Source organism: Magallana gigas, chromosome 2 (genome assembly GCF_963853765.1).
Source record: "Magallana gigas chromosome 2, xbMagGiga1.1, whole genome shotgun sequence".
NCBI classification, from domain to species: Eukaryota; Metazoa; Mollusca; class Bivalvia; order Ostreida; family Ostreidae; genus Magallana; species Magallana gigas.
The window spans coordinates 54,713,825-54,727,183 of record NC_088854.1 but is presented as its reverse complement, the minus strand read 5'-3'; the positions used below and the strand labels follow the sequence as shown (position 1 = coordinate 54,727,183).

At 33.5% G+C, this 13,359-nt stretch overlaps 2 protein-coding genes across 3 annotated transcripts; one reads left to right on the top strand and one right to left on the bottom strand.

Moving 5' to 3' along the window:
• Positions 1-337: 337 nt before the first annotated feature.
• On the bottom strand, positions 338-3,910 carry LOC105332143 (succinate dehydrogenase cytochrome b560 subunit, mitochondrial). 2 transcript variants are annotated; one of them, XM_011434595.3, is made up of 6 exons: positions 3,833-3,910; positions 2,443-2,493; positions 1,807-1,953; positions 1,551-1,612; positions 1,053-1,216; positions 338-809 (listed from the first exon to the last, which is right to left on the bottom strand). In XM_011434595.3, the coding sequence occupies exons 1-6, from the start codon at positions 3,853-3,855 to the stop codon at positions 702-704; spliced, it is 555 nt and encodes a 184-aa protein (XP_011432897.3). In that variant the 5' UTR covers positions 3,856-3,910; the 3' UTR covers positions 338-701. The 2 variants fall into 2 exon arrangements, with proteins under 2 accessions (XP_011432897.3, XP_011432898.3); XM_011434596.3 differs by having other exon boundaries at positions 1,807-1,950.
• A 205-nt stretch (positions 3,911-4,115) lies between these two features.
• On the top strand, positions 4,116-10,652 carry LOC105332142 (cyclin-dependent kinases regulatory subunit 1). The gene is made up of 4 exons (XM_011434594.4): positions 4,116-4,183; positions 6,516-6,595; positions 7,411-7,538; positions 9,864-10,652. Exons 2-4 carry the CDS (start codon positions 6,537-6,539, stop codon positions 9,941-9,943), a joined length of 267 nt encoding a protein of 88 aa, XP_011432896.1. The 5' UTR covers positions 4,116-4,183; positions 6,516-6,536; the 3' UTR covers positions 9,944-10,652.
• The last annotated feature ends 2,707 nt before the right edge of the window (positions 10,653-13,359 follow it).

The following is a 13,359-nucleotide window of genomic DNA, read 5'->3' as shown; positions in this document are numbered from 1 at the left end:
ATCTTATGGATCTTTTTAAGGTGTAAAATACCACAAACATACCGGTACATATATAACAGAGGCTCCTTATATGTCTTTTTGTAGCAATGTAGAATGTTGCAATAATTCTATGCTTTGATTTAATCCAAATACCGGTAAACTGTATTTGATTTACACGCTAAAACTGACTCAAGCGTGTCTTTTTAAACAGGTGCCAGAAGAACTGTCATCAATTGCATAAAAAATAGTACATGTTAGCCAGTAGGTAAATTTTCCAAAAGTAATTTGCAACTTGACCATGCACTCATATCCTATCTTTGACAAGTTAATATGTACATTAACTGACAAGAAACAGACATTAGAGTAAAACTGAATTTAATAAATACTTCATCTTTAATAATGTACATGTACATTTGTGTTACACAATATAAAAGCATTTACATACTAGTACATAGTGAGAAGCACTCTTTTATCTCACAGCTAGGATTCAGTGTATTAATCTTACTGGGAAAACACCCATCTTCCATCTTCAAAGCAAATATAGTGTAAATAAGGTGCTATTATTTTAACTTGTTTTGGAAATACAGCTAGGTTGTAGACATAGGAAATGCAGTAAAGATTATGCACAACTTCACAAAAGCACTGTCAACATCAAAGCATTGTCAACATATACATTTATATAGATGGATGTTATCTCAAACATCTTTAGATTAAACAAAAGTTTATAAAAGGTGGACAAAGCCTGCAGTCACCAGCAGAGCCAGCGCCATAACGAAGTAACCAGACTGGTAGGTGGTCTTCAGATCAAATCCAATCGCCCAATCCCAAGCCTGAAGCAAACGAAACAACACCTTAAAACAGTCCCTGCTAACAAGCAAATCACAGAGGATATGAGTGATTAAAATGGCTCTTCTCAGAGGGAGCATCTTCAATGACAAAGCTAAATTACAATATATATATTACTATAACTGTGAACAAGATTAATTAAGTCAAGCTGTTGATCAGAGCCTCCATAATGAATGAGAATTAAACATTTCTCTCCATGTGGTAACTGTTTGACCTATGGCACTTACCAGATGTCTGATGCCATTGATGTAATGATAACAGATAGGGAAGGCCAGCACGTATTTGGCTGCCGTCAGGATCGCTGGATTCAGATGGAGGTCCTTAATGTATTCAATATATGAGGAGAAATCCCCTGGCAGTCCTAGAAGGGTGGCAGCCACAAAAGGAACAGCTAGTGAAAAGAAAGAGGTTCATCAACTGGGTTGGAAATATAAGTCAAACCAAACAAAACTGTTGCTGCAGGAATTGATATATATACTGCATACAGGGTTATTTTTGCCCTGTGTAATTTTTGCCCTTCAACAGCTGTTCAACACTTGCAAATAGTTTTGCCCATCTTGAATCCTCCCATACAGTTTTGTTTAGAGACATTATTGAATGTAAGACATCAAAGTTTGCCCAGTCTTAAATTTGCCCACTGAAAACAAGGGCAAAAATATAATGGGTGCAAATATTTCCCTGTATATTAATGTATATGAATGATTTTTTAATATAGCAGTACTTACTGACAGCCATGGCAATCCCAGTTGCTCTGTGGCAAAGGGACAGCATCGAGGTCAGTTCTGGGCTACAAAATGGAATTCACAAGTCACATCATTGTACAATTTTTAAAGACAAAACTCTCATGTAACCAGCAGGGATTCATTTTGATTGATAAAACATTTATTGCCAATCAAATGCAACAAGCCACAGTTGAAAATAATTATGGTAAAGAAATAAAAGAGGAAAAGTACATATATAAATACATATATAAATTATTACTTGTATATCCTAAGGTGAGGTGAAAGAGGTCGGTTCAGTCGCCTATTTTTTTCCCAGAATTCTTCCATTTCCTTGTAAGCAATGTCTCCTGTTTGACTTCTGGTGCTGGTGTGTGACAGCTGGGTGACCACCACTGGCTGAAGCCTACTATTAATACACAGATGTATTATCCGATCACTCTATACTTACAGCTCACAGTATATAGACAATGATAAGTCTATACTACAGGCACTTAATGTTACATATTTTTTCATTAAAAAAATATACCACTTACCTTATAATACTAGTACATGAGGGTGTAGAATTAAGGGGTAAATTATTTAATGAGAAAAATATGTAACAATACATCATGCGAGACTAGCGGTGGGTTTCCGACGATGTGAAACAAAGTAATGCATTTTATTTAAAAAAAATTACATTGCAAACAGGCTAAAACTCTCAAGAGATCAATATAAAAATGACATTTACCTAATTGATAAGCAAATTTATAACAAACTTCCAAAAATATGTGTAGTACACGATTCAATTTTTTAAATAAGAATATGAGTTATCTGTTGATATTTATTTTTAAATAACATTAAGTTGAAAATGATCCATGGTGTGTTTTTAATTGTTTCATAATTTGGTTGAAATTACCTTGACAGTAGGGCAGCATTATTGGTCAATAAGGCAGAGCCCTTCCCAAAACTGAAATAATAATACATGTATGTGTCAATATCAAGCACTACATTAATTCGAAAAATCAAGCCTACTATTTGGCAAGATGATTGACCAGTCATGGTCTGATGGAAAAAACTTGTTTGAGTTGCATTTCAGCTAATTCTTTGCAAATTTTAAGTCCGAGATTTGAATGCAGAAAAGGGAGGACAAAGTAAATTACACTGTACGTGTGCTCTTGTGATCAACTTGGAGAGTGGAACTTTGGCTCAATAAAAATTATTAATCAGCTGTTTATCTGCTATCCATTTTTTCATGAAGCAAATTTTATGCTATGTGAAAAAGATATATCAAACAAGTTTCAAAACCCTCAGTTTTCAACTTAGTGATAGATTACGTGTAAATCAGGTGCTTGATACTGGTAAATTCAGTTGCCAAACACTTTGCTGGCATTTGAGAAAAGTTTCTGATATACCAGTATGCCAAGCATAATTTGACAAACCAAGACTGTCATCAATCAACTAATGTCAAAATTCAATGTATTTTGAAGCAAAAACTCAAAGCAGTCTTAACGTGATTCTGTAAAATTTGTTTATCGGCAAGCTGGCATTTGGGTAGATAGACTGTTCTTTTGTTAAAATGACTGATGTCCTATGGACCCGCTTTAATGGACCTTGGCACACCCTGGTCGCGGTAAGATTATTTTCGAGCACTGTAGCTAGGCAAATTGGTGATTGCATGAAGGCACATCAATAGCGAGCAAGTTGACCATTGCAAAGTCAAATTGTAATAAGGAAGGTGATCATAACTGAATTTCATATGTTTGATATTTATCTGTAGAAGTCTTTAATTTAAAATAAAGCAAACATATACTATTTTACAAGCAGTATACCATTTTCCTATTTCTGATTGAAGTATATATGATTGATATACACCAATCACTTTCAATTAGTGTAACGTATCTCAACATCATTTATTAGCATGATAAAGTTTTGATTCAAGGACAAGGAAATATAAATCAACTTTTACCTTGTTTACAACCCTGAGAATAACTATTTACAAGAGAGCATTTGGTTAAACTACTGCAGACAATATTTTGTATCTTGAATAAATATGGAATGAAGTTGAATTCTGTTGTCCCTATTCAGTAGTTGCAAGTGGTGTTTCATAATCAGCTCATCAGCTGTAGTTTCAACTTCGTCTTATTTCTTGTCACTAACGTTTAGTAACCAAGTCATTCATCTACCATCGCAAAAAGTAACGTGGCGTACAAATAAAAAGCCGGAAAGAAGATTTCAAATTGGTATCTTTTGATAAAAGCTTTTAATTGTGTAAAAAATGCAAAGAAGTCGTAGATTAGTGAACTAACCTTGCTCTTATCATCGCTGCCATTTTTCATTTAGTGTATTGTTCAGTCGCAAGGTATTCCGAATAAACTTCTCATTTTTTAAAAATATGTTATGCGGATATTTGAAAAAATCATGTAATGTGTTAAATAATAAACATGAAAATAATTTATGCTATGTGATGTGATCGGTTGATCGAATAATAGATTTATAAAGTGATTAAGTTGCTTTTAAATAAATGTTTAATTTCAAATTTATTCATATTTTAAAAAAAAGTTATAATGGGTTCCAGAAATATCCGAATGTCTATTTTTAGCAGAATTCACAGAATAAGACCGCGGAAAACAAAATACCCGACTTACAAGAACCTGACGGTAACAACAACAAGGGTCATAATTTTGAATTTTCAATGTGTATTGAGAAGTAATGTATTGTCGTCTGTTTGTACAACTTATTTGTTTAACAAAGACAACAAACGCTTACACTTTTACCTTTCAATTTTCAAGCTATGTATTGTATAGTTCATCACATACGGCTAAATATTTTGTACTTTTTTTGCAATTTTTAGACATTTTGTTAAAAACCTATTCCCAGGGGTTTTTAGGGGTATGTTTTCATTACTTAGGTAGATACTGTCATCTTATAGTATCACGATTGGCATTTGCCCATATGGGGTATAAATTAACCATTTTTGCAAATAATATTGTTATAATCCCAATTTTTGGGAGTTGATTTTAATCAACTCTCCTATGCAGTTACTCTGACAAACCGAAAGTGAAACAGTGTTTGGACCAAAGCACGAATCATCGCCGTTGACAAGAATTAGTTCTTGAGAATAATTGATAAATTCGAAATAATGTATGCGAAAGCATTGTTTTTCAAGGAAACATATTAATAATTACCTTAAAAAAGTCAGATTTTAAATGGTACAAACAATTTAGATATTTTTTGTAGTTGTATGTATTCTTACACCGGAGTCTCATTCAACTCGACGCTCGGCTGTCTCCGTAAATCTCCGACAAGCAGAGAGTCTCTCTTGCTTGTCGGGGATTAACGGCGATAGCCGAGCGTTGGTTGAACGAGACGAGAGTTCAGTATTGCTTGGATCCATAAATTATCCAGAAATATTTCTATCACTGAAACATAGTTTGATGAATTTATTCTATCTTTAAGTATTACTTAACATGATTCATATGGGGTTTTATCAACATTCTTGTGTCGAAAAGTCCGAAAACTCATATTATAAAAATGTGCGTAATTCAAATACAGATTAGAAACCACCTGTACTTGTCATGCAAAATAACATATCATTGATTTTAAAATAAATAAACATTGATAAAATCAACTCCCGTCAGTTCTCCAGTACTTCGATTAATAGAGGAATAATGTGCAACATTTGTTGAAAAAAGGTGTTGTTACAGATTTAGTCTTTGATACAGTAATTGTATATGCAAAACTTTCTTGTGGATCAAAAATGATCAATTGAACAAACTGTAGGCTTATAGAAAAACTTGCTTATAAAAAAATTGTTGCACTTGATATTGTACTCTGTCCCAAGTTTCTGTTTCCACCACTTTTGCGTAATATTTTGATTATCATAAATACCTTTGTGGCCAAACTACATCATTCATTCATTAGATTAAAAAGTTCCGGTAAAGATTATCTGTTTTGAACACAACACCCCCCCCCCCCCCACCACCATTTCAGGCCTCCATACACATCGAAAAAATAGTTAATCAATGGGGATTTTGCATCACTAAAGACATGAAAATTAAGTGTCCTGGATGATAATGTTAAAAAATTTTGTGTGGTGTCCCAAGAATTTTGAAATGGAGAAACGATGTAAACATTTCCCATTTGAAATTCCATATGATGTTTGTTTTTGTTCCTTTGAAATTCTGTATTTTATTTGAAATGTACTTCATTGACTGGTGTGTTTATTTTAATTAAAAACCATCAAAAAATGATGGAAGCAATAACTTGGGACAGACAATAATATTTTTACCAATTAATATTGTAATGTGATGGGATTCAAACCAGGGACCCATGAATCTCTAGTCAGGTACTCTACCAACCAAGCTACCTGTCTAAATCAAGGACATAAGGTTTTAATCATAGGTCATAAATGATTTATAGATATAGAAAATAAACATGGGGAAATAAAGAACATTTGAATTTTTAAAACTTACAAATAACAATATCTAATATTTTTTTAATGGTTTTATACTGCTTTATGCAATATGGGCATATCTCTTTAGTACTGGGGTTTATACTTACATTTTTATCCATTTGAAGTGTGTGGTGTACATGTATATTTCAAATAGGTTATAATATCCCTTGTTGGTGTTTGCAAATTGTTAACTGGTTTACATTACGAAATCTTATTGTAAAGGAATTATTGATATATACAAAATTTGAAGTATCAAAAACATAAATATGGTAAATCCATGAATTTATTTCAAATCTGAATAAAGATGACATCAGAACACAAAAATAAGACTTGTTTCAATGAAAGAGATACAATTTACCTAACTTTTCAGAATAAATTGATTAATTTTATGTAAATCTTAATTAATACTTGCTGATGAGCCCATTTTTATAGCCAAGGAATTTTTAAAATGAGTTGCATCCTGATAATAAAGACTGTTTAATGAAGTTGTAATATTTTTTATGATTTGTCAATTGATACATGAATTTCTCTTTTAGAAATTGAATTGAAACAAAAAGATGTCAGCTGATCAGATCTCCTATTCTGAAAAATATTACGATGAAAAGTTTGAATACAGGTAGGTTACAAAAAAATGAATTGAAAACTCTAAGACAACTTTAATTTGTGTGCAAGAAATACTGTATACATGGTTATTTTCACCCCGTGTAATTTTTGCTCATCTACACTCGCTAACAGTTTCACACCATCTTCAATTTGCCAAGACAGAGTCGTTTTTAAAGAAAGATAATATGAGACATTGGAATTTGCCCAGTCTTAAATTCACCCGCTGGCAATGAGGGCGAAAATAAAATGGGGGTGAATATTTCTTTGTATACAGTATTTGCGACAATGAGGCTCTGGTCACAAACCAGTCTGTTGAATGTGTGTAATAATAACACAGGTGTGGATAAGGCTTTTAGACTGAAAAATAGTTGCTGCAGCAAATTTTCTCCAGCAAATGGGGGAAAAAAAGTCGCCAATGAAATAAACAGGTTTACAGTAAATGTATTTGTGTTTCTAGATATAACTCCCAACTTATAGATCACTCATTTCCTTGAATAGTTTTCTGTCCGATGTATCGTGCATCACTGTTGCAGCCCACCACTTTGTTACAGGGTCTTGGTCCATCTCACCTCAAATAATCATTGACATTTCTGTTCTGTAACAAATCTGTGTTAATCATAGCACAAATGAAAAAAACCTTGCAACCATTTTATGCATTTTCATTTATATCCACATTTTGTTGAATTTGTGTTATATGTTATATATATTTGTAGAAGTTGGGAAGTTTTCAACAAAATATTTAATTTTGCTATTAGAATGAGTCCAATATTTGATACCAAGTCAATAAGACTAATAGTCCTATTTTTACGAAATCCATTTTAATTGTAGACATGTGATTCTTCCCAATGATATTGCCAAACTGGTACCAAAGAATCACCTAATGACAGAGACTGAGTGGAGAAACCTGGGTGTACAGCAATCACCTGGGTGGATTCATTACATGGTTCACACACCAGGTAACTATCTAGATACTACATGGTTCACACACCAGGTAACTATCAAGATACTACATGGTTCATACACCAGGTAACTATCAAGATTCTACATGGTTCACACACCAGGTAACTATAAAGATACTACATGGTTCACACACCAGGTAACTATCTAGATACTACATGGTTCACACACCAGGTAGCTATCTAGATACTACATGGTTCACACACCAGGTAACTATCTAGATACTACATTGTTCACACACCAGGTAACTATCTAGATACTACGGGGTTCACACACCAGGTAACTATCTAGATACTACATGGTTCACACACCAGGTAACTATCTAGATACAACATGGTTCACACACCAGGCAACTATCAAGATACTACATGGTTCACACACCAGGTAACTTTCTAGATACTACATGGTTCACACACCAGGCAACTATCAAGATACTACATGGTTCACACACCAGGTAATTATCTAGATACTACATGGTTAACACACCAGGTAACTAAATAGATATTACATGGTTAACACACCAGGTAACTATCTAGATACTACATTGTTTACACACCAGGTAACTATCTAGATACTACATGATTTACACACCAGGTAACTATCTAGATACTACATGGTTCACACACCAGGTAACTATCTAGATACTACATGGTTCACACACCAGGTAACTATCTAGATACTACATGGTTCACACACCAGGTAACTATTTAGATACTTCATTGTTCACACACCAGGCAACTATCAAGATACTACATGGTTCACACACCAGGCAACTATCAAGATACTACATGGTTCACACATGGATCACACACCAGGTAAATATCTAGATACTACATGGTTCACACACCAGGTAACTATCTAGATACTACATTGTTCACACACCAGGTAACTATCTAGATATTACATCGTTCACACACCAGGTAACTATCTAGATACTGCATTGTTCACACACCAGGCAACTATCAAGATACTACATGGTTCACACACCAGGTAACTATCAAGATACTACATGGTTCACACACCAGACAACTATCAAGATATTGATAATGACCTGCCACCTCCTCAGCTGCATTTTTAGCTCACCGAGACAAATTCTGGGGGAAGCTTATGCTATACCCACAGTGTGGGCATCAGCGTCCAGACCTGGTTAAAAGTTTAAGAGCAGGTCCTATACCTTAGTTATTACTTGACCCATCTTTACCAAACTTGCATGGTGCATCTCACCATCTCTACTTTAGGACGTAAAAGTCCAGGTTTACCGTACATCTTTTAAAACCCTGTGCCCAGAGAACTTTATGCTCCTTGTTCAGTCATGTATGTGGACTTAATCAAATGGATACTTGCTGTTCGACAAAGCTATATATATTATGCTAATTTGGGGAACAGTTTACCAGAAATATTAGATTTGAAAGGGATTTTATTCGTTTTAAAAAATCGTTGAAATTTACCTATTTTGTATGACATATCCAGATTATTCTTAGATATATATGCTTTATGCACAGCGCTTAAGAGATTAGAGTAGTTAATTATAAACATTAGTATTACATATTATTATAAGTTTTTTTATAAATAATTGTGTATAATATAAATAATCATAATAAAAATCTGGGCCATGAATTTTAGATGCTGGAGGATGTTAAGGGTTTTTGGAACAGGATAAAGTTTCTAGAGCAGGTGCCCCTTAAGAGCCATATCTAAGTTACTACTTGTCCCATCTTCACCAAACTTGCATGGATGATGCATCTTATGATACTTAAGCACTTGACAGGTTTGAATGCTGAATCTGAGCCAAAGGTTCGGATGCTGGATGAGGTTGAGGTTTTTGAGCAGGTTAACATTTTTGGAACAGGTACCCTTTGATGACTATCGGTATATCTTTAATATCTTAATAGTTTTTACTGGTTCTAACTTTACCAAACTTGTATGGCTGGTGGGTCTTATAATACTGATGCAATTGACAGGTTTGAATGCTGAATCTGGCCAATAGGTTTCAGATGCTGGTTGAGGTTAAGGTTTTTGGAGCAGGTGCCCTATGATAGATAAATCTTGTTAGTCCCCTACTGGTTTCACTGGAAAGGACTATAGCTTTCCTCTGCGTCTGTCTGTCCATCTGTCCATTTCTTTGTCTGCAGTTTTCCACACTTTTTTTTCTTTATAAATGCATTTGAGGAAAAATATGAAACTTGCTGAGCAGATAATTTCGTCTTTTTATATATGAATTAAAGTTTGGTAACATAATATAATTTTTGTTTTCTTTGTGTAAGAGCCTCACCCTCTCCTTATTTTTTATCCTCTTAATTATATATTTGCTCTATTATTTTCAGAGCCTCACATTCTTCTGTTTAGAAGACCGTTGCCACAAAGCAACCCTATTGCTGGGGCCATGGCAACCAAAGTGAAATAAAGAATTGACCATTGAAGCTGAAATCTGTGATTGCCTTCCTAGGGCTCTGACTGCAGTGTTCCTTACAGAGCGATGGCCTTGTAGAGTAGACACACTTAGTGCTGTACAGTTATACTTGTAATTTCCTCGCTTATTTTTACCATCATGAATATTATTGGGATTTAATGTACCAAAAGTACATGTACTTCATTTTAATCGGTTGTCACCATAACAATTTTACCCTTTTCATGATTTATACAGTTTTTATGGCATACTGTTTTACTTGTCCTTGTTTTAACTCTGTTACAGACATATTGCACTGTTAGACAAAACTATCATCTCACACAAGTTGAACTTAAGTTTGTTAAGTGATTATTTTTTGCTCTCTTAAAAAAGGAATATTTTCATTTTAAAAAGGGAAGTATTATAGAAACTTAGTACCATGTATTTAATGTTTCCCATTGATATTGTTTGTGTTGTGATAAGTACATATGCAAAAATATGTATGATATGCACATGTTTTAATTTTTTTTTCATAAGTTTTTTTCTAGACACAGTAGTTAGAGAAATAATTGTTTTCCTTTCTCTTGAAGATTTTTGTTTTGATGGTCTTGAAAAAACTTGCTCTGAATTTTTAGGAGAAAATTTGTAAAACCAAATTGACTTCATTAAAAATTTTGTTCACCTGAAAATTGTACACATAAAATCAATAAAGTTTCAGGAATTTGAATTTGTTAAGGGTGTTTTTTGGATCATTAACAGAAAAAAACTCTTTTAATTATTTTCATGTTAGCCTAAAGTGGATACAACACACACAAGAAATAGTTGATATATCCAGTATAATCAGTTATTTTAGCAATTGTCTCTTATTTTTGTTTTGGTCATTTTCTATGGTGGCATATTTCTGCCCCCTACATGCAAGATAAGTTATGTTAACATGCAAGAAAATTATGTCAACATGCAAGATAATTATGTCTACATGCAAGATAATTATGTGTACATGCAAGTTACAAATCTTTAGAGAGAACCTGATTTTTATATGGGTAAGATCACTTACCCGGTACTTAGGCCCGTATCTGACATCATAGATGCAAGATGCAACATAATTATGACAACATGCGACTTATGTGAACATGCAAGTTATTTATGTTAACATGCAAAAAATTTATGTCAACATGCGAGATAATTATTTTGACATGCAACTATTTTATGTAAACATGCAAGTTAATTATGTTTAAATGCAAGTTATTTATAACAACATGAGAGATAACTTGCTTGTTGACATATCTTGCATATTGACATAGATAAGTTGCATGACAACATAATTATCTCACATATTGACATAAATTTCTAGCATGTTCACATAAATATGTTGCATGTCGACATAATTAACTTACATGTCAAACTAAACTTGCATGTTAATATAATTAACTCGCATGATGACATAAATAAATGGCATGTTGTCATAACTATCTTGCATCTATGATGTAAGAGTACGGAATTAGTAAGTCGCTTTACCCATATGAAATTCAAATTCTCTAATAAGCTTAAGATTCGTAACTTGCATGTCAACATAATTATCTTGACATAATCATTGACATAATTTATTTTCCATGTAGGGAGCAGAAATATGCCACCCTTATTTTCACATATCAAACCCTCATGTCATGTACAGAAATTATAACAGGTATTTTTAAGAATATTTTACATCGGAAAAATTACTACACAAAAAAGGTTATGCATTTGCCTCATTTTTAGTTCTATTGAGTTAAAAGCTCAAATGAGCTTTCCTGATCATTTTTTGTCTGGCATTGTCTGTCCATTTGTAAACTAACATTCCTCTACAGTTCAATTCCAACCAAACTGGCACAATTAAAGCATTATTGGGTAAAGAAGATTCACTCTCTCAAGGGGAGATTATTAAAAATAATTGAAAATTTGTATTTTTCCAAAATTTTCCTCTCAAAAACCATTTGTCCAGAAAAGCAGAAACTTGTTTGAAAGCATCCTTAGGTAGAGAAGATTCAAGTTAGTTCAAGCCATTATCCCTGGGGGTAGGGTGGGGCCACAGTGGAGGGTCGAAATTTTACATAGGAATATTTGGACTGCTTCCATTTAAAGTTTACATCTAATTTGAAACCTTTACAAGTGAACCGATTTCAGGGAATAAAAAAAGATTTGTAGAGTCAACGTCAATAATTATGAAAGGAACGTGTGTGTGTGTGTGTGTGTGTGTGTGTGTGTGTGTATATATATATTATGTCTGACTACATAATGGAACAATTTATCTCTGAGGAGGTCTTTTGTAATGAGACGTTGGCAACATACATATTAACATATTAACCTCATTGGCATCGGAAACAAATTGAAGTGGGCGGAGCTAGACTATTCCTCAGAAATCTTGACACGCAAATGAATTGAATGTCAATGACGATGTTTGTTTTGCTAATTTATCTGTTTATTGTGTAGCTTCTCTCGTAAGACAATATTTACATATTCATTTGAAGTTAAGAAATATAATTAGTTGAATAAAAAAGTAATGGATACTGAGTATATGCCGAAAACAGTTCTGTATGAAAATATATCGGCTAGTTTCGAGGCCCGTAAGGGTCGTGATCTGTCTGATAAATTTCCCTACAGAACTGTTTAAGACGTAATACTATATCGTACGTAAATTGATTTACATGAGACCGTCCGATTTTGAAGGATATCAGTACTGTATCCACTGGTAACGATCTGATATATGTAATATAATTTGATATGTACAAACAGAAATATTCTTTGTCCCACAAAATAAAGTTTATTTTTTATTATATTTGACGGATTTTTGCAAGTTAGAAATCCTTGTTAGTGTGACACAGTAATGGCGTTCCTTCTGATTGTGATGATCCCATCATAATGGGTGATAGGATATTAAACTGATGGATTTAAAGGACAGTGGACTTCACTCCATGGTCTCCCAGTCTCCTACATACATGTAAATCATTCACTTCCTTGGTGTTTTGAAGAAGCACTTTACAGGAAAAAAAGGCAACTTAAACGTTAATATGATATTACACCCATGCTTCCTGTTACATGTATTACGTATTCAAATGTAAACCTGGAAATCAATTAGTGGTACACGTTATTTAATGTCAACAAATATATTTGATATACATGTATTACAGTGAACAGTAATTTCATGTTATTGTTGTGTATATTCAGTTTAGAATGAATGGGTGTTTACGCCCTATTGCATTGTATTGTTTTCATTGTAAAACATTCAAAATTTGTACCCGACATTTTTGATTACCAAGAATATTATTTATGGAGCCAATTTGAAGAGACAGTCATTTATTTTCAGTCTCAAGGAGGTTGGGTGGTTATAACATTCAGACGATAGAGCTTCATTCTGCCTGAGTTTAAGCTTACCGAGCCGATGGCTTAAGTGAGCAATT

What these genes read in the sequence shown, in the direction of transcription:
- LOC105332142 (XM_011434594.4), top strand. Translation starts at nt 6,537, where the DNA reads ATGTCAGCTGATCAGATCTCCTATTCTGAAAAATATTACGATGAAAAG. An exon ending in GATGAAAAGTTTGAATACAG is followed by an intron (nt 6,596 to 7,410) that starts GTAGGTTACAAA and finishes TTTTAATTGTAG; the next exon opens with ACATGTGATTCTTCCCAATG. An exon ending in TTACATGGTTCACACACCAG is followed by an intron (nt 7,539 to 9,863) that starts GTAACTATCTAG and finishes TATTATTTTCAG; the next exon opens with AGCCTCACATTCTTCTGTTT.
- LOC105332143 (XM_011434595.3), bottom strand. Translation starts at nt 3,855, where the DNA reads ATGGCAGCGATGATAAGAGCAAG. An exon ending in CCTCACCTTAGGATATACAA is followed by an intron (nt 1,613 to 1,806) that starts GTAATAATTTAT and finishes TCCATTTTGTAG; the next exon opens with CCCAGAACTGACCTCGATGC. An exon ending in TCAATGGCATCAGACATCTG is followed by an intron (nt 810 to 1,052) that starts GTAAGTGCCATA and finishes CGTTTGCTTCAG; the next exon opens with GCTTGGGATTGGGCGATTGG.